This window comes from Molothrus ater, chromosome 3, assembly GCF_012460135.2.
Source record: "Molothrus ater isolate BHLD 08-10-18 breed brown headed cowbird chromosome 3, BPBGC_Mater_1.1, whole genome shotgun sequence".
Lineage (NCBI taxonomy): Eukaryota > Metazoa > Chordata > Aves > Passeriformes > Icteridae > Molothrus > Molothrus ater.
Genome location: NC_050480.2, coordinates 32,018,411 through 32,042,688, shown reverse-complemented (window position 1 = coordinate 32,042,688; position 24,278 = coordinate 32,018,411). Strand labels below are relative to the sequence as shown.

The 24,278-nt window shown below is 35.1% G+C and overlaps 1 protein-coding gene across 9 annotated transcripts in view; it reads left to right on the top strand.

Moving 5' to 3' along the window:
• Positions 1-24,278, top strand: part of CEP170 (centrosomal protein 170) — a 95,880-nt gene that overhangs the window by 20,587 nt on the left and 51,015 nt on the right. For all 9 annotated transcript variants that reach the window (XM_054514168.1, XM_054514172.1, XM_054514167.1 and 6 more), the window contains exons 2-7: positions 3,793-3,938; positions 8,776-8,865; positions 12,703-12,784; positions 13,353-13,408; positions 13,527-13,689; positions 16,340-16,474. In XM_054514168.1, the coding sequence (XP_054370143.1) occupies positions 3,834-3,938; positions 8,776-8,865; positions 12,703-12,784; positions 13,353-13,408; positions 13,527-13,689; positions 16,340-16,474 (631 nt within the window). In that variant the 5' untranslated portion in view covers positions 3,793-3,833. The remainder of the gene's footprint in view (positions 1-3,792; positions 3,939-8,775; positions 8,866-12,702; positions 12,785-13,352; positions 13,409-13,526; positions 13,690-16,339; positions 16,475-24,278) is intronic.

Genomic DNA, 24,278 nt, shown 5'->3' with positions numbered 1-24,278 from the left:
TTTTAAAATATTCATAAGTAGAATTTGTTGTACAATAATAGGATAATTGTATGCCATTAGAATTACACTATTTTCAGTCTTAATGTAGAGGACTGCAGTACTTAAAAGTTGGAATTTCAGACATATATTAGGTTTAATTTTAATTTTAAACATAGCTTTTTGTTCCTCTGTAGGATTGTCTCAGTGTTCACTAACTTTAGTTGGAGCTGTTTTCGGTTACAGGCAAGTACAAAAACGTAGACTGTAAAATGCTCAAATTTCAGATTATTAAGAAGTTTTATTTGCAATAATGTGAGTGTATCAAAACTAATCTTGGCAGTGTCTCTTTAGACATTTGAAATGGGTTACACCCATCTTTTGGCTGCAGTATCTTAGTTCTTAGGAGTGAAGTATATTTACAGGGATGATGCAGCCAGTTTCTCTGTTGCTGCATCATCTGTTTCAAATGGCTTGTTACCCACATGTTCATTCCTACATGCTGGTTGCTGCCTTTTGAAAGTTGTAGTCCTGCACCATAAAATGCTGTTTTTTCTGCAGACAAGGAAATATTTTGCAGCTGCCATAAATGTCTCAGCCACTGACTTTCAGGCATCAAGAATGAAGCTTTGAATGATCAAGTCTTGAGGAAATGTTTGCTAGTTTGGTTAAAGACTACAACACAATACTGTCATTTTAGGAAATACTAATAAAACCAAACGCTTCGATAAAACATTTAAAATTCTTTTTTTCTAGGGTAGAAGTATTTTTTGTAAATACTGCATCTGAAAAGTGTAGTCTGTACTGGAGTAGGACAGGTCCATCTGGACAATATCCTGTCATGCAGAAGGAAAGGCTAGGTAAGGAAAAGAGGTTTTTGAGTAGGACAGTGAAACCTGACTAGAGCATCTTCCCAGCCCCTAAAAATGCACAGTACATTTCCTGAGCTGTAAGTGGTGTCAGTGCATGTAACAGGATTGATAAGCATTCATGAAAGAAAAGAATTGCTTTTTGAACCCTGTATAACCATAACATTTCATTGCAGTAGTTATCATGACCTGAATTTACTCTCTGCAAAGAGACACTTCTTGTGATGATTTTGCATCTGTCATATAGTAATTTAATTTTCTATAGAAAAGGCAGTGAAGCATCTTTCATCCTTGTATTGTTCAGAGCACTACAGCCAGGGTACTTGAGACAGCAGTTTATTCAAAACATTGCAAGCTTTCATGAACTTTTTGGGGTGCAATGTAACTGTCCACATACTGTCTATATGACTAATAAGTATGCAGTTCCATATCAAATTTTTGAAGCACTTATTTTGTTCTTATATTAAGCAACTGTTGCTACTGGATCCTCTTTTCAGCCAGTTGTGCTATGCAGATTGCAGCATAGCTCTGATCAAAGGCATTGGTTTATTCTAAAGAATACTTTAAAATAAAATATGTATCTAGGTTGATGGTTTCTTGCAGTTGAGACAGCAACTGTTTCAAAAGAACAACATTATTAAGTTCGATGGAACTGGTGATGGACTTTTAACTACAAATGTTCTGCCAAGCTGTGTGGCAGTGATTGCTTTGTATAATGCATTTTTTAAAATTATTTCACATAGCTTAATTTAATCTGTTTGTTGTCAGGCTTTATCATTTGTAGGAAGTTTGGAGTGTTGGTTTATTTTTCCCTAGCTCTAGTTGCTGACCTACTTGTCTGTTTTATAAATAAAAATAGTTTTCCTCTTTTACAGTCAGTCTACCTGTGTGACCTACAACATAGTTTTTACCTAATAATTTTTCCAATTTTCAAATTTTTTCTATATAATCTTGGAGACTTTTAGATGAATTTCAAATTAGAGCAGGAAGGCCAAATGGTGCAAATGTAATTAGGATAAGCAGATGGGATATTTTAGAAGGTAGTAAAATATAAACAGAATGAGGAGCTCTGATACTGAACAGCATGCTTGCTGTCAAACATCCAGTTAATTTACTTGGTAAAAGCTGGAATGTAGGCTGGCTGTTTGTGATACTTCCTTTTCCTCTCTTAAAGGGAACTGAAAAGTGTAATTTGATTGACCCAGTTTATCTTGTCATTTTAAACTAGATGAAATTGAAAATACAAATATTAATTTCCTTCAAAGGCGCTGAATAATCCAGTTCAATTGTTAAAACCTGTATTTAGTAACTACATCACTTTAAATTTTATTTCAGCAAGTTCTTATTGTAGATTTAATTTTAATCTTTTTAGTTTCTAGGAGTAAAATATGTTAGAGATGTTGTATTACTTCTGTTGAGTCAGATAACATTAAGTAGACATATGTTTCGCTTGAATGTGTTGTGATACAGCTGTGGAAAGATAATTCTATTGTATTACTATAGAATACTGTTGCAATGCATATTTACTTTACTATTCAGTAGCTCTTTAGCACATTAAGTCATTCTAAATTCTTCCATGTGAATTGCATTGGCAATTGCAATTCACATGGAAGAATTTTTTTAAAATGGATTGGCAGCTCTGCTGGTACATTTTACCACCTTTTGACTGTTTTGTAAAAATCTGCTTTGTCATGTCACATGCTGTTTTGACTTAAACTTCATTATCTTTACATATTTTACTAATTTGTGGTATCTCCTTGATTGTAGTTTGTCTGATGGCATAGTGCTTGTATTGTCATTTTATTCAGTGTTTCCACTTTAGCCCTCATTTTGAGGACCTCACTGAATTCTTACTCTGAATTTCAAGAGTACGCTCAAGTCCACTACAGACTTATGTCTACTTAGAGTACATTTGCTAACCTTGCAGAAATTCACTAATTGACATATAAATAGAAGAGAAATGCCAGCTATTTGGTACTGAGAGAAAAGCTGGCTGCTTGCTTTTGATTTTCTTTAGCTTCCCTTTCAATGAATACAGTGTGGTTATGAATGAATGAAATAATTGCTTTGGCTTGCATTTTCTTTAGGAGAGATTTGGAATACTCTTAAAGCTTTTTTCAACTGCTAGCCATTGAATTGCTCTGAAGAGAAATTTAACCATATTTTTGTCCAGTTTCAAGTAAATCATATTGTGTGGAGAAGTTTTCTGTAAAAGATTTTGTCCATTTTTATGACATTTTAAATAGCTATGGGTTTTCTCTTCTGTTTTATGGAATATGTTGGATCTTTTATTGATAAATAATGGCAAAGTTTTGTAGGAATGTTTCTTTTGGATTTCATACTTATAGATAATTTGTTCTAATTTGTTAATTTTGTTCTGCTTTGTTTGCAATACTAAATGCACACTGTTAAATTTCCAATAGATGTTTTATCCTGAAAAACTGAGATTAAATAAGCAAAAGTTTCATTAATTTAATGGAACTGGTGCTGTACAAAGGACTTGAGCTTAAAATCAGATGAGGTAGTTCTTTTTCACAGGAAAATGTAATGACACACGTGCAAGTTACTTGCTGTATTTTGTGAATGTTTGCTACAGAACTGTTTGTTGGTTGTGATAGTGAAGCATTATTGTAGCAATTATCTTGATAATCAGTGGTCAAATGCTAAAAGCTTTCTGACAACTTGACGTACAACTTTGGCATTAACTAGCTGCTTGTTCCTTTTGCAGAAGGTTACCAATTAAATCTGCCCAATTGCAAGGAGCAGAGCCTGAGAGTATGCAAATCTGAAGCTTCTTGCTTCCTGTGATTGCTGGATTCAGTACATGCTATTGAGAATGCTGTATTTTCAGAGGCTTTTTGTATTCTGCTCACAGTGTTTGCTGAGCAGAAACTGTGGCTAAAAATAACTAAAATGAATTTCTCTGTCTCTTTCTTTCTCACTGCAGGATGACGTAGCTTTGCCAAGGATTTATCAGCTAAGCAGAAAATGAGCTTAACATCCTGGTTTTTGGTGAGCAGTGGAGGCACCCGGCATAGGCTGCCACGAGAAATGATTTTTGTTGGAAGAGATGACTGTGAGCTGATGTTACAGGTAATTGCTTCAGCCTTCCATGTGCAGCTGCTCAGATCATGAACTTAATGCCCCAGCTTCATGCATTCCTTTTGAAAAAGAAATTCCCCAGATGTTGGGGAGCAATTGTTTTGAAGAATCGTGTCCTTAGGCAAAAAAAAAGTTTAAATTTATTGCCGTCAATCGTGCAGTTACTGCTTAAGTACAGAGAATCACATTTTCTTCATATAAATCAAATGCAGAATGCAAAGATAGAAGATGAAATACATTTTACAATATGACCAGTAAAGTAAGTAGACTGTGTTCCATAAAATGTGATAATGTTAAGAAAGCTGGATGCTTTTGAAAGGAGCTTTCTTTTTTTGGCAGCTTGTAATCTAATTTAGTCGCATGATTTGATGTAATTCTATCCCTATGCCCTGATTGTGTTGTACAAAGGAAAATGAAATTTGTAGAGAAGAGTATTTCTCTGTTTCTGAGGAAGTTGAATGACTCAGTTTAAATAGAATTGAAAATACACAAGTCAGAACAGCTTGATCCTTCAGTAACTTCCTCAACTCTGTAGAGCTCTTAGATGAGTGTAGCTGTGTTGTTATGTAGCCATATTGCTTGCACTTTGCCCTATCAAAGCTGTAGTTCTCTGACCTGCCTTTTTCTAATTTTTTTTTTAATGACTGATGGTAATATTTTGGGAATATCTTCTTAAATTTTTGTTGTTTAGTGTAGAGCTCTTAAGAAGATTGAACTTAAAACTAATATTCTCAACACTTCCTACCATTCAATAAAATACTTTGTTTTGGAGTTTTTGTTCCCAAAAGTTGTGTATACAGTCATTATTGGCCAAATTAGAGTCTTAGTTGCAAATTAAATGCTTAGAGATGTAATTCTACATTTATTACTCAGAATGTAGTATGACTAGTAAATTGCATTTGGCTCTCAGCCTCAGAAGGCATTGAGATATTTTATTGGTGATATTAGAAAGCACTTGGCAGTACTCTTAATTTCTCTTTAAAAACAGATAGGATGATGTCTTGGTAATTTATGTGGGAAGTATTTAAAAAAAACCCAAACAAACAAGTGCACAGGTAAATCCACCAACATCCAAAACAACAATGAAAGGAAAGCAACCAAAAAGCCCAACTCCACTTGTTCCTGCCCAGTAGCTTATAATCCAAAAATGGTTTTATTTTACCAGTAACTTCTTTTAGAGGACTGTTTTCTGTAAATAAGAGAGCATCTTCTTTCTTCTCTGCTATGCCATCCATAGTAGATCAGTCCTTAGAGTGAAACATTTATTCTTTTGTGTTACAGAACTTCACCTTCAAAGGTAGCTGTCTCTTTGATTAATACTGTGAATAGATTTGATTTATTTACAAACATTTGTTTGTTGTGTATTTACTTCAGAGTTAGTGAAAAAAATCAAGGGGCATGGGATTTTAAGAAGATTCTTTTTAGCCTGCTGCTATGTTAGGTCTACATGCCAGCATGACTGTAACACCACATAGTGCTGCAGGGGGAGGAACCCACCAAGAGAGAAGCTAATAATGTGTTCTTGTTCTGTGTGTGTAGCTCTTTGTGCTAGACCTTCTTCTCCACTCTTGACAACTTGGTTGTTCTCTTACTGCAAAGCATGTGGACAATGCATGATAAAGAAAGCAGAGTTTAATGCTTTTATTCATAATTGCTTGACAGAAAACATATTTTAAAGGCCTTAATGAAAAGAATTGTGACTCTGTTTCATGCTTGATAGACCTCAGATCTCTACCTGTAAACACTGTTGTTCTAAAAGGTTTAGTTCACATCTGGGAATACAGATCTGCCTTTTCTTGTAAATAAGTTCAAAAAGTCTTCCTGTTTAGCTAGCTGTTCCATTACACCAGCCTGCTCGTGGGTAAATACTACATTTCCCCCTTCTTTCACCTTATGGTTAGAAATCTTTTTGAATATTGTTGGAGAAATTATCTCCAAGAAAAGAAATCTACATTATTCACAATATCAGAATTGTTTGCAAAGAAGAATGCATTTATTTTTTGTATTCTGAATATTTTCTTAGTAGTCTGGATTGAATTGAAGAGTATCTAAAATAACACCAGTTACAAATTTATTTTAACTGAGGATGGAGTTTTCATATTCGTATGGCTTTTACTGCAGTTATTCTGTGATTCTTATTTCTGCAGACATATGTAAATCTTTGTGCTGGATCTGGCTGGTTGGTAGGGTTTTTTTTAATAGAAGCCACTATGGTACTGTTTTGGATTTGTGACCAGAACCCTGTTGCTAGCACACCACCACTTTTTTGGCTGTTGCTGAACAGTCATGCTGGCATGTAGACCAGCATGTGTGCAGTTCCAAGGCATTCTCTCTCACTCTGCTCCTCCTACACACCCTTGACTGGGGGAGTGCACAAAATATGGAGAAGGAGCACAAACGAGGACAGCTGACCCAAACTGACTAAAGGGTTATTCTGTGACAAATAATGTGTTGTGCTTGGCAGTGAAATCTGAGGAAGGGGCTTTGAGGAAGATAACCACTACTCAAAGATTGTCTGGGCACTGGGCTGCTTGTGTTAGGTGGCAAGTGATTGCCTTCTCATCACTTGATTTGTTTTACTTCTTCTTCCTTCTTCCCCTTTGCTGCTGAAACTGACCCATAAGTTCTTTCCTTTGGCTCTTCCTCTTCTGTCCCACATCCCGCTGGGGCAGCAGAGAGTGAGTGAGCAGCTGTGCGGCATTTAGCTGCCAACCAGGGCACCACAGTCCTACAAGAAGGAATTTTAAAGGCCCTTCAATTTGAATGGAAGGCTGCAATAACAAAGCCAAAGGAAAAAAGGCATCCAAAAGACTTGCACTGTCTTTGCACCTGCAAAGATCAGCTGAAACTAATAAAAAGTCCAATTATATGTAAGTAATTTGAACCTGAGGAGAACTGTGAAGTTCTGCAGAATTTCAAGTGTTTCTGTAAAAACCAAAGACTTGAGTAATCATTCTTAGCATTTCAGATGATGTAACACAGTATAATGACGCTTTGAGGATTTTTTTCTTGTCCTTTCTGTTTTAACTTATTTTTAATAGGATGTAGCACATAAAGATAACGAAATAAATTTTTATTAATACAGTATATATTTGAATAACAACATTGAGAGTTGTTAAAAATTTTCTTCAATAGCTTAGGTGAAAAAATAGGGTAATTCTTGGTGCGGTGGTTCCACTTGAGTGTGGAAAAATGTAATGTGTGCTTGATACTGTAGGCTCAGCAGAACATGCACATCAATGGATTTCATTGTAGTGAGATTGTTTTCACTTGAAAGATTACTAAGTTAGTAGAAAATGAACCATGTTGCTGTGTCTTCATCTGCCATTAAAAGCATTTAACTGATGTAGTATATTAGTGCAGCTTATATTGCAGGCAGCTTGTTCATTTGTCTGTCTCTTCCTTATTCTGCACTTTGATACCCTGCCCCCTCCCATTATATCCCTCAAAATGTAGAGCAAAATAAAAAGTCTAAATATAAAGTAGTAAGTATAAGCAGGAGAACAGTGATCTCACTTCTTTGGGGAGAAAGCAAAGTGGTCATAAGATTAAATGGACAGGAAGAATGAGAAAGTAAATTGGAAATAAGGAAAATAATAGTATCAAGTCTCAGGAAATGGAAAAGGAGTGAGCAGATAACTATGGGATTACAATAAGAGAAAACATTTCCTTAGGAGTAGTGGTTGTGTGTTCTGATGCCTTGCACTGGCCAGTGCACTTGGTAAGGCAGGTCTGTTCTAGAATTTACAGACCAGAAATGCTGGTACACAAAAGTCATGGAAGTCTCAGACAGAAATGTGCATTCTCTGTGCGATACAGTCCTGAAAAATGAGTTGAGTAGCAAGGATAGAAGATGCAAACCTGAAATTAGGAGCTATGCTGGTGGAAGGAATTTGCTGCTGTGCAGTCATTTTGTGACAGTGCACTAGCAGTATTAAGAGCAAACGTAAGATCAAGTTGGGCTGATGGAGAGGATGAGCTGTGGTCTCCATTCTCTTGGGAGCTCTTGAAGATGTCCAGGTACTGACCATATGCATGCATAAAGGAGACACATCCAGCCCCACCTCCCTTGCTTGCCATCAGCACCTCAGGCTGCAAACACTTGGCAAGGAGTGAGTGCTGAAAGAGGGACTTGGCTGTTAGGGAGCTGCTGTTCTTGGATGAAATAGTAGCCAGGCTTGTTCCTCATCTGTGTGGTGATGTTTGTATGTGAAATAAAGAATTCATGAAAAAAATAGATGGATACTGAAGTGCTTAAGAGAAAGTCAGAACTGATGGGAATAGTAATTCAGGAACTGCTCAGACATTTAGTGAAGAGACTTCAGCTAATTGGTTCAGGAAGTTGAGATCAAAGAGAAACACTTGGAATGCTTGTATACTACAGTAATTATCCCCAGATGTGTAACAGGAATTGGAGTTTGAGAGAGAACAGCAACACCCTGGAATCATAGTCATGTCTTGAAAGATGTGTGTAATTAAGGGGGGAGAGAGAGTGTAAGAAATAAAGTGCAGATGATAATATTAGGTTAAACATCAGTGATCCTAGACTAAAAAAAAAATAAAACCTTTGGATGAGGTATATCTGGATCTGACTTATATTTAGGGAAACATTAAGAAAATAATTATTTTGAATTAAATTTAGGATTCTGCTATGGGTAGCTGGAGTTGGGTTAGATATTAACCTTTTCGTTTGTGGAACTGTCTTTTTAATATAATTTGAATAAATGTGCCATGTAGAAAGAAAATAATCACACTTCCCTAAGAAATAGCCATAACCAGCTCATGTGGTTTTCAAATACCTTATTTTATTTTCTTTAATATATTTTAGTCACGGAGTGTGGACAAGCAACATGCTGTACTCAACTATGATGCCTCTACAGATGAACATTTGGTGAAGGATTTGGGCAGCTTGAATGGGGTAAGTTAACATCAGAAATAGATAACTCCCCATAGTGTTATGTATCTTTGTTTGGGGATTTCTTCGAGCCAATATTAATTGTACATTAATACCTTTTTAAAGTGACTCTGGAAATGGGGGAGCATTCAAAAGGAAAGTGTAGTCTTTGCAGGGGTTTTCCACTGCATGTTTTATAAAGGGCTGCTGTTAATTCCAGAAATAAGAGGGCTTTGGCGGTAGGAAAAGCTCAGAACAATAGAAGGGAGTGTGTTATACTTATGTATTTCAGAATTTAAAAAAAAATCTTGACTATAATGTCTAAAAGCCCTGACATATTTCAATTTCTAAAATGTGCTATTATGATCTGGATTTTGTTTCACATGCTATTCCTTTTTCTTCTGTTACAATAGAGAAAAGAATGTTAAACTGTATTTCTACTGTACATATGTGAAAAAAATTAATTATGCAATAACCATGTATGAAAATCAATTTAACTAATACTGTATTTGCATTTAGTTTTTCAGAATAATTTTTATTAAAAATCTCTATGAATAATTTGTGTCAAGTAATCGCAAACTAATACCAGAGAAATCCAAGGTTATGGGAAATGTAAAGTTTTGGATGACATTTTATGTTCTAAGGCTTTTCTATGAAGTGCATATTCAGAAGTCTAGCTAAGCATCACTTTTGATAAAAGTTTTTGATATTACAGCAAATTATTAAAAACATAGTAACTTTGTTATCATTTTGTAGCCCTTTAGATACTTCTTTATGACCTCTGTATTTGCACTAGTTATGGTTGTTATTTTATAACTTTATATGTTTGGCTGTGTCATGAATATGTACAGAATAAAATCATTAATTTATCTGTGACTGCCTATTTGAATAATACTTAGAAAGCTACTGATAGTAAATAGTTTTGTCAAGTGCTTAAATAAATACAAGATGAACTCTCAGGTTACTACCTTTTGATCTTGAAGTGCATTTTGAAATAAAACTCTTTCGCTGTCTCTATTAGTTTTTCTGTATTTTAAGGTAACTAACTCAGTTTTCCAAAGAGACAGTCTTGACTCCACGTGAAACCATTCAAGGGCTATATCCTTTGAACAGTTGTAGACATACAAGGACTTTGGTCCTTAAATATTTAATATACCCCTGTATTTTCCAAGTTGGTATGCTGTTTTAAGGCAGTGATCAAAAATAAGTTCAGCACATAGAATTTTTTTTGCTGAGACATTTGATTTTATTCCCTAGTTGTGTAACTCCTGTAGTCAGTAGGCATACCTTCAGATTTTTGTTGCCTTGTCACAAAACTGGAACTGAATAGAAATATATGTTAAAAGGTCTTCATTCAGCTCCTTTTTTGCCTCTGATAAAGAGCTTTCAGCGATTTGCTTCACTTGATCTAATTCATTCTCAAGTTTGAGGTGAAGCTTCAGTTGCTTCAGAGCTGTTTACTCAGAGACATCAAAGGAGTTCTTTCTTCCCACTGTTCTGGGACAAGGAATATTAAATCTCAGAATTCAGTCCTTTTTCTTGGTCTTCACAGTGTTTTCCTTACTGTCACTTTCCCACTGTGCTTTTCTTTCATACCTCTGCTTACCTGGTTTCAGGTTAATGGAGAAAACACTTTTTTTTTGTAACACCATACCTAATTGTGTGGCAGAACAATGGCTCAGTACCATATGGTGAACTAGGTAATAATTCTTTTAGTCTAGCTGCTGTTTCTACTGAGAACACCACCTCCCTAGCAGCCAAGTGCCTCTTCTAGTGCTTCAGCAGCTGCTACCCTGTCTTATTTTGCAAACTTCATGGAAAGATTTATTTTGCATCTCTCCAGTTGGTCCCATCTCTTTTGAGAACAGATACATACCTTTCTTGGTATAAAGGATTAGTCCATTCCTGGTAGAATGCACTTTAAAAACACATGATAATTCAGAGTTTAAGGGGAGGTGGCTAGTGCCTATATTTTGGTTTTGAGTGTTCTGAGTGTTATAATTTCACATACTGAACTATGATTGCACCTGATGCCCTAATGCCTGAATATTCTTGTATGTGTGGTTGATCACACTCAATTCAGTGAAAAGGTTACAGGAGTCTTTCTCATGGACTTCCAAATCTAAGAAGTCTTTATCCTGGACATCTAGATTTGGAAAAAAAGGCAAAAGTAAATTTTAATCGGTTTACATCAAGTAAAATTGTATTTCTGATAGTTTGTTGTGTGTCATTCTGGACACTCCTGTTTTTCTTTGGTTTTTTTTTTTTCCCATACAAAAACAATGAAGGAATTTTTCTTTTCTGAAGCAAATGTGTGCAGTTGCTAGTATGTAATTAGTATTTCCCTAGTATCAGTAGAATTCAAGTGTGAACTTGTGAACTCAAAAACATACCAGAAGAAGTATTAACAATCTGTGGCCCTGTTGAGTAACATTCTTCTCAGGAGTATTTACAGGATAGCAACTGATGTTTCAGGACTGGATTCTGAAAAGCTTAGCAAACTTTATGAAGGCTTAAAGACAGATGGCTCTCACTATTTCAAGAATAAACTTTAGAAATCACATGAATGGAGTGATTTAAAGGGGTAAAGGATTCTTTATTTACAGAGTAACTAGATTTTTCAAGCTTGCTTTGTCTGGCATCCCAAAGCATGTGATGAGATTTTAAAGCTCCAGTGGCAGAGTAACCAAGACTTGGTTGTTTTATGCTGTCACTTCAGTCCTGAGCACGAGGCTGTCAGTAAACTGCACACACAGGTCACACACAGCCTTTGGAGTTCTCTGCATTGGCTGTGCTATGTATGCACATGAATTTCAGAACTCTGACCTGGGAGGAAAAATGCATGCATACATATAGACATAGATCTCTGCAAGGTGGCCTAAATTCTGTTGGTTCACTGAAATTCAGAGTGCCTTGATGATAGTCTTCACAGAGGTTTATGCCTGGGACTCTCAAAATGTTAAAGTGAAATAAATTTGCCTGAAACCTTACTGAAAGTTTCATGCTTACAAACCAGTGGCTAGTTGTACCTTTTGTTCTTATTTCCCATGGAAGATATTTTTTACAAAGTAGGTAAACAGTTTTTAAAATAATGAAATAAACATTCTTTTCCTTTAGGAAAAGAAAATTAAATGGAAGATCCTCTTTCTGTTTTGGGGAAGGAGATTGTTTCTCTCTAATCACAGTTCATTTAATACTAGACTCATGAGAAACACAACCATTCAAATATTCAGATTATTGGCTTATTTAATTATTCAGGTTTTTCCAACTTCAGAGTGCTTATAAAATGGCATATTTCAACTGTTTCTTTCTTTAGAAACATGTGCATGTTGTAGAAGTTTTAAGTTAGAAGTAGGATGATCCTGTAGGGTCGCAATATACTGAATTCTTACCACTCATTTTTGGTGTTACTCAGATGCACAAACTTGGTCCATGTTTTCTTAAGTCCTTTGACAATTATTAGAAGTAAGCTGCCTCAGAACTCTCATATCCAATGCTAAATGCTGTACAAATACGATGATAAGTCAATTCTGGCATTTAATTTGGATTGAAAAAAGCAAACTACAAGAAAAATAGGAAGGAGATGCTAATTCAAGGGAACTTTAATCAACACTTCCATGAATATTGCTAACAAGATGAAACATGCAAGGAATTTTTCAAGGCCAGTGTGCATCTTGGTAATCAACTGGTGTTTTACCTTCCTTTTGACATGATTTGTTAAACAGCTGGCAATTTGAGCTTATGGTTTCCTTGTAATCACCAGTAGAAAATCTGTGGTGCTGAAGACCTTCTTATAGAATTATTTAATTTTGTTGTTTTGGAATTTAATGGTATTTCTTTCTGTCCTCATTTGTTCTGCAGACATTTGTGAATGATGTGAGGATTCCAGAACAGACATACATCACTCTGAAGTTAGAAGATAAATTGAGATTTGGATATGATATCCTTGCCATAAAAATGCAGTGTCAGGATGGACTTGTCTTGTTAGAAATATGGTGTGTTAAGTGTTCTCATTGCTACAAAAATGCCTATACAAGAGAAAATCTCAGGGTTTAGGATATTCTACCTTGGTCTGGACTACTGATAAAGTACATTTCATTGTCTCTCACTGCAAGAAACCTCAACTTTCAATTATGATTTAGAACATAATGTGTATCTTCTGTGTTGCTAAAGAGTACTACTTTTCTTTGAGGCAAATATACAAATATTTGTATCATATGCAGTTGTATACCAGCAGATATGATTACAATTAAATATTCAGCAAACTCTGAATGAAAAAAAATACTTTTATTATTAAAACACCAAAGGTATCCACTCAATATTCTGTTTACATATAGTAAATAACTCCATTGCTTTGATGAATATGATAGTGCACAGTATCCTAACAGTGACATGTTTTGAAAGCTGTCACCATTCTAGTGGCATAATAGACTGCACAATTGTTACTTTTCTGTAAAATCCTCTTGTGGATTCAGAGTTTTTTAAGTATTTTCCTTATCATTTCCTACATACTAATCTTTTTACTGTGGTCAGGGGAGAGATGAGAGTCCCTGAAGAAGCACTTAAGGTAACAATGTGCAGTTCCTTGATGTTTTGTTGTCATTGTACAGTTAATATAACATAGAGAGGTTTTTTTTCCCACTCTTTGAGGGTTTGTGTTTTATTCTCTATTTGATGTCATGTAGCATGAAAAATTCTCAAGCCAACTCCAGTTATCCCAAAAATCTTCAGAGGCAGAAGGATCGAAACAAAGCAGCTCCAAAAGTTCAGAATCCAAGGCTGCAGACTCCACAGCTGAAGTCCACCACAAAACTACAGAAGCACTGAAATCTGAAGAAAAATCAGTGGGTAAGGTTCATTTTTTTGTTGCAGAAGCACAAAAACTTGGAAAGGATGTTAATTTGCTTCAGTAGCACGACTGTGAAATTCTGTAGACAGTAAGAATTTCACATATATGAACATTTAACCATAGTTTAGATGTAAATAATGGTTTTGGCAGTTAATTTCTACCTTTTTTACAGTAATATCCACATGTTAAGAACATTTTTAAAGAGAGACTTGATTGGCATTTGTAATATTTTTGCATGTCTCTTTGCCCAAATCACAAACTTGTAGCATTTGTGGCCGAAAATTTCTAATTTTTTGCAGTTTAAGTGAAAGTATTTGTTCAGTTTGTACTTTTTACCATTACCAAGTGCACTAATTTTCTTTTGGTTGGTTTGGGGTTTTTTCCCTTTTTAAATGGGCGGGAGTTCTGTTTGTTTGTTTTACAGTTCCTCGCATTCTTTGTTTGATGTGTCAGGATATAACCCCAGTGTTCTATTGTGGTTTAAAGATTTGTAGATACTGTAGTTTCAGCCTTGTTTCTACACCATCATTCCTATTTATTTAATGTGTCATGGTGGCTCTGCTGTGGTTGTCTTAACTTTGTGTGGGTTGTGTTGCCCCCAGTATGGGAAGGGTTTGGACGTGTAGGAGTGAGGCCAGAGGAGGGCCAAAAAGATGAGCAGGGAGTTGGAGCAGACAGGCTGTGAGATGGAGTTGTTCAGCCTAGAGAAGGAAAGGCTCCAGGGAGACCTCATAGCAGCCTTTCAGTACCTAAAGGGAGCTGGTAAAAAAAGAGGGAGAGTGTATTTTACACAGGCAGCTAGTGATAAAAGACCAGGTCTGATGGTGTTAAACTGAGAGAGGACAGGTTTTGATTGGATGTTAGGGAGAAATTTTTTACTGTGAAAATAGCGAGCCACTTGAACAGGTTGTCCAGAGAGTTTGTGGATGTCCCATCCCTGGAGGTATTCAAGGCTGTGAGCAAACTGGTCTGGCAAAAGATGTTCCTGCCTATGGCAGGTCCCTTCCAACCCAAACCATTCTCTGATTCTCTGATGAGCTTCAGCATGAGGCTTGCTGAAGTGTAGTGGATATAACCAAAAGAATGAGAAAGGGATCAGGTATTGTTGTTTCCTTAATATGAAACTGTCTAGGTCTGATTTCCAACCTGATCAATGCTCAACAGTTTTGTTTAGGTTTCATCTATTCTTCCAGAAGACTCACTTCAAAGAATTCTCTTCCCCATGTACAGGATTCTGTGGTATACTTAATTACCCTGTTTGTTTTGTTGGCTAATTCAGCATCTTCTTAAGGGTACATAAAGTAGCACAGTGGGGGGGGGGGGGGGGGTGTTATCCTCACCTTCTGTTTTTCTTTTGACTCTTCCAAAAATAACAGGGATAGGGATTTATATTTGAGTGCAACTCTCCAAAGCTTTTTGGGGATTGATTCTCTCACTTTTGCTATATAAATGCACATCTACTCATTATTGCTAATTCAGTGCACAGGAATAGAATTATGGGATGGTTTGGGTTGGAACAGAACTTAAACATCACTTAGGTTGCACCCCCTTGCCATGGCCAGGGACACCTTTCACCAAACCAGGTTGCTCAAAGCCTCATCCAACATGTCCTGGAACACTTCAGGGATGGGGCATCCACAAATTCTCTGTGTAACCATCAATTTTTTTTTTTTTAATTAATATTGACTAAGGCATAATGCTGTGTAAAAAGGAAGTACTTAATGTCTTAAAATCATGTTGAAACCTTTGGCATGGCTATGAAGTCATCTTTGGAATGCAAGTGTATAAAATACTGAAAAATGTTGACATTCCTAATCAGAAAAGTCACAGACAAGCGCCTAAGGTAGATTTTAACATACGATGTTTTATTACATAAAGACTCTTTCAAATACATTCAGAACATCTGTATGACACTAGAATAGCTAAATCTCTGTAGGGTGAAGTATTTGTCCAAAAGATCAGGTCAAACCTAACCCAGCCAATTTACCGTCAGGTTAGAAATCTCAATTATATCAGTGGTTTTTTTCTTACTTAATTTTTGTATTTAAATCTATTTAACCATGTGCTATAGCACTTTCAGTTGTACTATAATTTAACTAATGCCTTTAAAAAAACCTCAACCTGTAATTTGATTGTGCTCAGTAATGTTTTACACACAAGGAAACTTTCAGCACTCTGTAGTAGCTGTCAGCAATTTGGAACCTTGGCAGCATTGCAAAATTTGATCAGTTTTTCATGCAGTGAGTTCAGATTTCATTGAAAGGTCAGTGTGGGTAAGAATGAGAATCTTCTCACAGAAATAGCAGCAAACAGCTTCTAGGAATGTTCTGCTGTCTTGATGACTTCAAACTGAAAGAAGAAATAATATTTACAGATATATCAGGGTAACAATTAGAGGTGGTGGCTGCCTTTGCATAAACATTTGTGCCAGAGTTTTATCAGGTCATTAGTAAGCTTTTATATTTAGAACCCAGATCAGTTGTCTGGCCTCCAAGTTTGTTTTGTATTTAGGCAAATGCATGCAACCATTTCACTTCAGCTTTCAGGAGAAATGATCCAAGCAAATTACTTTCTCTTCATGTGATTTTTAACCTAAATATCATAGCTAAACAGAAAAGTTATTTCCTCTGCTTTGGGCTGGCTTTATAGATATTTCTGCCATGCCTCGTGGGACACCTTTGTATGGACAGCCAGCCTGGTGGGGTGAAGATGAAGCTGATGAAAAAGGTGGTTGTAAGCCAGAAAGCAAGCATGAAGAAAAAATGCCTGAGACAGGGGCTTCAGGTAAGTGTGTTGTCTTATTTCTTGGCTTTTCTCCTCTTTACTGAACTGCATATATTCTTAAATAGGGAACTAAACAGATGTTTGGAAGTTTCACAGATTGTGTAGATAAAAGGTAAGGTAGTTGAAGAATATATTTTTGTGAGAAACTGTGCATTTACAGATTTGGACTATTATAAAGAAATCAGTTTCACATATAATGTGTCAGTTTTCTAGTATATAACACAATTTTCTATCAGTAAGCCTAGCAAATAACGTTATCTGAACCAGTGTGTCCTTTTTTTCAGTTTAATCCATATCTGTCATTTTATATACGCAGGAGTATTTTATTGAAATAATTTCTGGAAAAAATTGTGGCTTTTTACATTTATGTCTGACTTTTAGCTATATGAGGTTATCTGTACTAGAGAAGCAGTCTCTTCTGTAATTCAATAATGCTATATTAGTGAGAATTGCATGTCATAGTTCTTGAAGTAAAGATTTGTGTAGTCTAAATGGTAAAGTTTATTCCCCTGTAATACAGACCTTTTTATTAGTTAGCTTGTCTAGACACAGTATGTATTGCCAGAACTTCAATCTCAGTACCTATAATTAGGCTTTTATGTCTATCGTCAGGCATATAAATAAAGTGACTGCTATTCTAATAAAGACAGTAACTTAAAACTTATTCAAGTTAGCACAAAATTCAACCATGTTTATTTAGCACTTTAGACACCCATTTAAGGTCCAACAGTTTTAAGTTGGCAGTTTTTTACAGTACTTAAATTGAGGTCAGAATTTCTCTTTTCCTGTCATAGTACTTCCCTTGGTTAACATGAATTGTATTTTGTAGGAGCTGGAGTGAAGTCTAAAAATGTGTAAATCAAACTAAATGAATACTTCAGTGTAGTGAAGACAAGATCTTTGAAATTAACTTTTTACCATGGCCTTTTTAATGACCTTTTTCATATTATTCTAAAGTTGTCATCATTCAGGCAGTAGAGTAAGTCTGTTAAGATTTGGACTATTGTAAAGAAACCAGATAAAAAAACATTTAAATTAGTTTTCCCTCATTAAATATAGGATTATTGAAAAGTGATATGCTGAAGTCTGTGTTTTTGATGCAATGCCATGCCATTAACAAGGTGACACAAGATGCCAGCTTCTATTTAGTGTAATGTGTCTGTTCTTATTTTTTATAATTTTAGATTGCTTTTTCAGAAGTGTCAAATTGCATCAAATGGTTTACATGCTCTTGTATTCATTTTATCAAGAGATTTTTCAGCAAATAATCAGTGCTTCTGTCTTTGTTCCTGAGCTCCAAGAAAAATAAGATTCCAACTTTCACTCAAACTAATCACGGAGATGCCATCTGTTTCAGTAGTAGGCAAAAATAAGTTTGTTCTAGACTGAACTTCAGTAATGGGGATATTTTTGACATTATTTTCTTAGTGAAGTCATCATGAAGTAAATGATTAATAGAGAAAATTGCTTACTATTTTTCTAAATTATTGAAATTTGTTTGTTTGTTTTCCATATATATACTATACAAAACCTAAATTTGGGCACAAAGCCTTCTTGGCAAATATAACATTTTGTCGTTTTTAAAAAAAAAAATATTAGAAAACCCTTTCATTTGTGTTGCTGCTTTTGTTTAGCCATGAATGTATGTCCTATGAATAGTATTGATCTAACAAGAGTGTAAGAATAGCTTTTATTTCCTCAAACTTAAAGACTCATAAATCTGCAAGAGTGGAATTCAGTTTGAAAAAGCACATACTAAACGAAAGCCTATGTGAATGGAAGGCACTGCAGAGAAAAATCCAAAACCTGACATTTTCAGAACCATTTCATTTGTGAGGATGTAGAATTAAAATCCTGTGTATACACAAATTATTTCTTTACTGTGATCACCTAATCTCTGAGCAGACATTAATTGTTGGTTCTGCTGATCTGGTTTTTGACTGTTGTAGATGATTTTTAGTAGTGTTGGCAGAGAGTCTGAGAAGACAAACCATATAAGAGTTGACATTTGCTTCTATGGTCACTTCTGCAGTCTCAGAACACGGTGTCTGTGTAGAGGTGTACAAAAGACATTCTGAATGTTTTCATGCAATTATTAAATCATAAGATTTTTGGGCTGCTTTGGCCTACAGTTATGTTCTATGAAAAGATGAGCTTCTTTTCAACAAGTTATTAAGTATCTTCCTCAAGCACTTAGGTTTTATAATATAGATGAATATAATTTTAGGAAATCAATATAAAGATGCACTAGTATGAAGGAAAATTGGAAACTTCAGAAGATTGTCATGCTTGGATATTTTTAAAATATAAGCAAACTTTATTTAAAATGTTCTAGATTGGTGCAGCTAATTATTCTTTCATGGGTTAAATTGTATTAAATGTTTAAAACATTGATCTGGGACATGCTTTTTAATATAAACTGCCTAAAAGTAAGTACATTACAGGTGAATTCATAAACCAAATTGATAAGTCAGATAACATTTTATCAAAGTAATCCTATTAAAAATCTTGTCATCCTCATTAAAAATCTTGTGTCATGCTTTAATGATTTATTGCATGATTATTTACTGAATAGAAAAGAAGACTTGAATTCTAAGAGAGGGGGTAAGGTTTAATGAGGAGATTGAAGTGGGAGATTTGTTTCTGTTAAGCCAACTATAGACAATTACTCTTTACAGTCTCAAGTTAATAAGATTATTTCAATGTTACTGTATTTCTATCACAACAGAAATTCACTAATGAAAGTTATTTACAAACAGAGCAGAATGGCCTGGAAAACTTTGAAAAGAAAAATCCTTTCTACATTTTTCAGACATATGTAATGCTCTAATGCAATGATCCATAGACCTACTAGTCTGTATTAAAATGAGCACTTGTGTGTACACCTCTGGCATGACTTTATGCTGCAGCTGTTAAATGTCCATGTTATTGGCAGGTTTATTGGGTGTGTAATTATTATTACTGCCATATGTTACACTCTCACTTCCTGGGATAATGAAAACTGCATTCTCTGCTGATCTTACTTGTAGTTGTAGCATTTTATGTCAGTAATGCCTTTACCAGAAATCTAAGAAAAGACAGGAATAAGTTTTTAAGATGACTTCAGGAATCTGAAGTAATTCTTTCCACTTGGCATGAATTTTAATTCCAGCATTGCATAATATGTCAGATTAAACATTCCTTGCACTTAAGAAACAGTGTCATTTTCAGGTAAAGGAGGCTGACAATTATTTGAGAAATACCAGTGTAGTCAGTGTGTGCAGGAGTTTACACACATTGTAATGTGTCATGCTTAACCAGCAGTATTAGCAGTTAAGCTCCTAGAAGTTTGTTCTAGAATTTTGATGAGTTTTGTCATTAAATATGTGCAAGTGGTGCATATAAGGCTTGCTTTGCAAAGCTCTAGCAGCAGATGTGCACAGTATGTCATGGAGAGCTTACAGAACTCTAAAGACCCATCACAGCAATATATTTAAATAAGATTAGTTTTGTCCTTTTTTTCACTTAAGCTCCTTTAAAGCAGGTAGTTAAATGATTTATTATGAGACATGGGGATTTATATACAGTGCTGGTTTATATTTCTATTTTGAAAGAGGAATTCTGATATTTTTTTCATAAGACTGGTTATGAAAGCATTAAAAGACAAAAATCTTCATATTCAATACTAGGTGAATCAAATGTATTTATTGAAATCTTGTCTCTAAATAAAAAGTGAAAAATTTACTTCAGCTGCAAAGCGAAAAACCCCAAAAAATGAAAACATAAATGGCAAATAAAAAGTAGGAATATGAAGAGAAAAGGGAAGGAAAAAAAAGAAATTCTATTAAGTATTTGAAAACACTAAATTCAGCTTCTTTTATTACACATACCATTGCACAGTGCCAAATATAAAGCTAGCATTAAAAACATTTTGGGGTATTGTGTAAATATGATATTTTGGCTGTTTCTTATACCTACTTCAAATAAGTATATTGGTTCAGGTTTATAGAATTTTTCTACAGGAAGTGTTTTGTAAATTCCAGATAATTTTCTTTTGCAACTTTCATTCTTAAATTTGTATTTTTAAGGCAGAAAGAAAAGAGAATTGCTAAAAATCTGACAATGGTGCAAAATATTTTCTGAGATTTCCTGTCATTGCAGATGATGATATATTAATATACAGAGGCAGTTTTTTTGCACATCTGAATAGCACTGACACCTATGGTTTTTCTTGTCCAGGTAGTAAAATGTTAAAATTCTGACTACTTGTGTGTGTAACTTGAGAAATAAGACTTAAAAAAACCCAGAAAGTCCCAGAAAATGTAGTTGATTCTGCTAATGTCTCAGAGTGAATGTTGCATTTCTGATGGTCATATTGGAATGGAATGGAATGGAATGGAATAGAATAGAATAGAATAGAATAGAATAGAATAGAATAGAAATCACTGAGGTTGGAAGATACCTTCCAGATCATCCAGTTGAACCATCCACCCAGCACTGTCACCCCTAAACCATCACCCAGGCCCACATCCAGATGCCTCATGCACATGTCCAGGGATGGTGACTCCACCATATCCATTGGCAATCTATTCCAATGCCTGACCACGCTGGCAGTGAAAAAGTTTTTTTCTAGTGTCTAATCTGAATCTCCCTTGTCTCATTTTAAGGCCGTTTCCTCTGGTCCTCTCACTGCAGGCGCTGTTCCTCTCTTCCACACTAAGCAAACCCAACTCCCCCAGTCATTCCTCACAAGACGTACCCCAGTAAAGGATCTCTTTGTATCTCCCTTTGGTTAAGCCTGTGGTTTCCCAAATATTCCATAGTTTCACTCCTAGCCTCCCCTAGACTTGTTTCAATAATAGTATCACTACACCTGGGTGGCAGCTACCAATTATTGCTTGCTTTGTAAAAACAGTTGCTCAGTTGTCTTTTGTCACTCAGGATCTTTGAACAGTGAGAGCTCCCTTTCTACAGATAATCCTGCTACTTTTTCTGTCCCTTTCCTTTGAGTCTTGCCAGTTATGAAATCCCTTCAGTCCCTGAAGAGATTGACATTCACAACCTACCCATCTCTTCAGTTTCCCAAAACTCACTTGCAATTGCCTTTCTTGCTATGCGTATACTATGATTGCTCTGGTTTAAAAATTATAGAGCAGTGACAACCACTATCTTCAGTATTTGCTAGAAGTTTTTTTCTTAAAGGTGTCTGTATTTAGTCTGATGTATTATTTCCTTCATCTTGTCAGATGACTTTTTATAGTAGGATTCCACAGGTAAGGCTGTTTTGTAGATCACTCTTTGCAATAATTAGAAAGCTGTAAGGACTTGCATTTTGAGCCTGTGAGAAAAATATTGAAGGGTGGTTCAGATCAGGATCTATATTAATTTTTTGCTTCACATTTTCTATTTCTTATTCTAATCAATTCTGATGCATTTTACTTTCCTAAAAATGCACTTCTGTGTACTAAAAAAGTACTTCTGTAGATTTACACTGTGTTTTTGGAACACTTCTGTGTTCTAAAAAATACTTCTGACTGAAAATAGGATTTTTGTGTAACTAAAATTAACTTATACTTTGGGTATTTTTATTTATATAATTGTTAAATTTTTTTTCTAGTTTAGTAAAATTTACTATTTAGTTTTAGTTCAGGGTCTTGTTTCTTTTTATTAAACTCTGTCTTAATTTAGATTCAAACTATATACTAGCATCTGTTTTATCAAAAATATTGGAATCAAATACTGTGCATATTATTATAGTATAAACCTCATTTGAAATATTAAATTTGGTGTAGACAAGTTTCACACACTTTTTTTTTTATTAAGTCCTTCATCAATGCTGGCAAACCAGTGTGAGACATCCTCTCATTGCTGTACATCTGATGCAATTTGCCTACAGTCTTATTATTTTCAAAAGATAGTGATAAAACTGGTATTTCTTAATTCCTTAAAAATACTGTGTCTTGTGTGACCAGTGGAATGGTCCTGCCTTGCCCAAAATTAGAAATATTTCTCAAAACAGAGTATTAGCCAGTTATCTTCTTTGAATGAGTGTTGAACACTATATCTGGCTTAATTATTGGCTACAGGAATTGCATGATGTTGTTGACTTGAAGTTCTGAGCAGAACCACGTGGGGGAAAAAAGGTTGTCTATGAATGGTCTGTGTGGTGGATTACTCTCCTTTTTGGTGACCATGTTTCATATTGTAAGGATCCAAGCTCTAGGTTTGATCCTGCCAGAGCTTGATCCTTTCCAGCATGTTAGCTACATGAAACAAAAGGAGAGTGATGGTAGTTTACCTAAAGTCTAGGACCTCCAAAGTGTGATTTTGTTTATTTCTGTACATTTTCTGTATAAACAGGGAAGATTTTTAATAACCTTTGCATCAGTGAAACAGATTCATTTTGTATTGTGTGTCTGCTGGAATAAGTGTTTTCAGGAATGGTATTAAAAAGGCATTCTGTTTCCCAGGGAGGGGAGAAGTGAGGTGCTGTTGTAGACCTGAAAACACCCTCACAGACATCAGGTAGCTGATAATGCAATGAAAAGCATTGGTGATGGGGGATTCTTGGAATCCAGCAGCACAATAATAAAACCTGTCTGAATTGTGAACATGTTTTGTGTTTGTAACAGCTACTGGTGGAAAAAAAAAATTAAACTGCTTTGTTGCCTGTATTGGAGTAATTTTATCCAATGGCTATCCAAACAAGGCAACAACATGTTTTCATTCAATAACACGTTTTTGTTTTGCTTTTCCATGTATTATTCTTTCCTTTAGTTTATTTCTCTGTATCACACTACTTTCTTTTTTTTTTTTTTAATTTTTAACCTTTTCATAAATCCTCACAAGAAATGTGCTTGTGAGGAGCAGCACAGGTGCATTATTCCATCCTGCATCCTTTACCCCTTTAAATTCCTGACTTCAGTATAAATGGTTCTATTGCTATCTTATTGCATAATAGTTTTATATACAAATACTAAGTTCCTCATCTGATGTAGGGTTGGTTTTTTCAGCATCTAAAATCAATTAGTTGCAGTCTTAATTCTTTACTTGGCAACTGAAATGATATCTTAACCATCTTAATGTGGTCCATGACAAATTGCTTTGGAACTATTCAGAATTCTTTTGCTGGAATCTAAGTTGCCATTGCTACTAAGGTCTCAAGCTTCTGTTTCTTTTAGCACAAATCTGCACCAGGTATTTTGGCTGACTTAGCAGTTGATAAATTGGAATTAGAAGGTTTGTTTTCTTAAAGGCATGTTGGTACCTTTGCTGCAACTACAGGAAGCTTTACCCTTCATTTAGGCTATACAGTAGAACTTGGAATTACTACCCTGTGCTTTTTCTACTTTCTGCTTTTTTTAGCCAGTTGAGAGCATGACTTCCTAACATTCTGCATGCTTCCAGCTATTGTTCCTTTTTCTGTTCATCTATATGCTATGGCAACAAGTAAAATAGGAGGACATGACAATAGGATTTAGCTTGATTCTTTGGTTTTATCTTTTGTAGAAACATAAAATCTTTGAATTCCGAAACACTTTCCAGTGCTTAGCAGTGTTTAACTTTTCAAGCCAGAATTAATGTTTATCTTGCATTAACGTGTGAATTGTTTTTCTGAAGAATTTGGCCAAACAAAATTATGCTTTCTATCCACTGCAGGAGGTGGAAGATCATTAGCACTTGTTTTGGTAGCACCCTGATTTGATGTTTTTTCCAATAGATTGGAATTGGGATAGTGATCATCTCAACAAATTTGCCATTGTGATTTACCCGTTTTCCACATTCAAATAACTCATCTGACCTTTTCATCTTCTAAAAATATTTT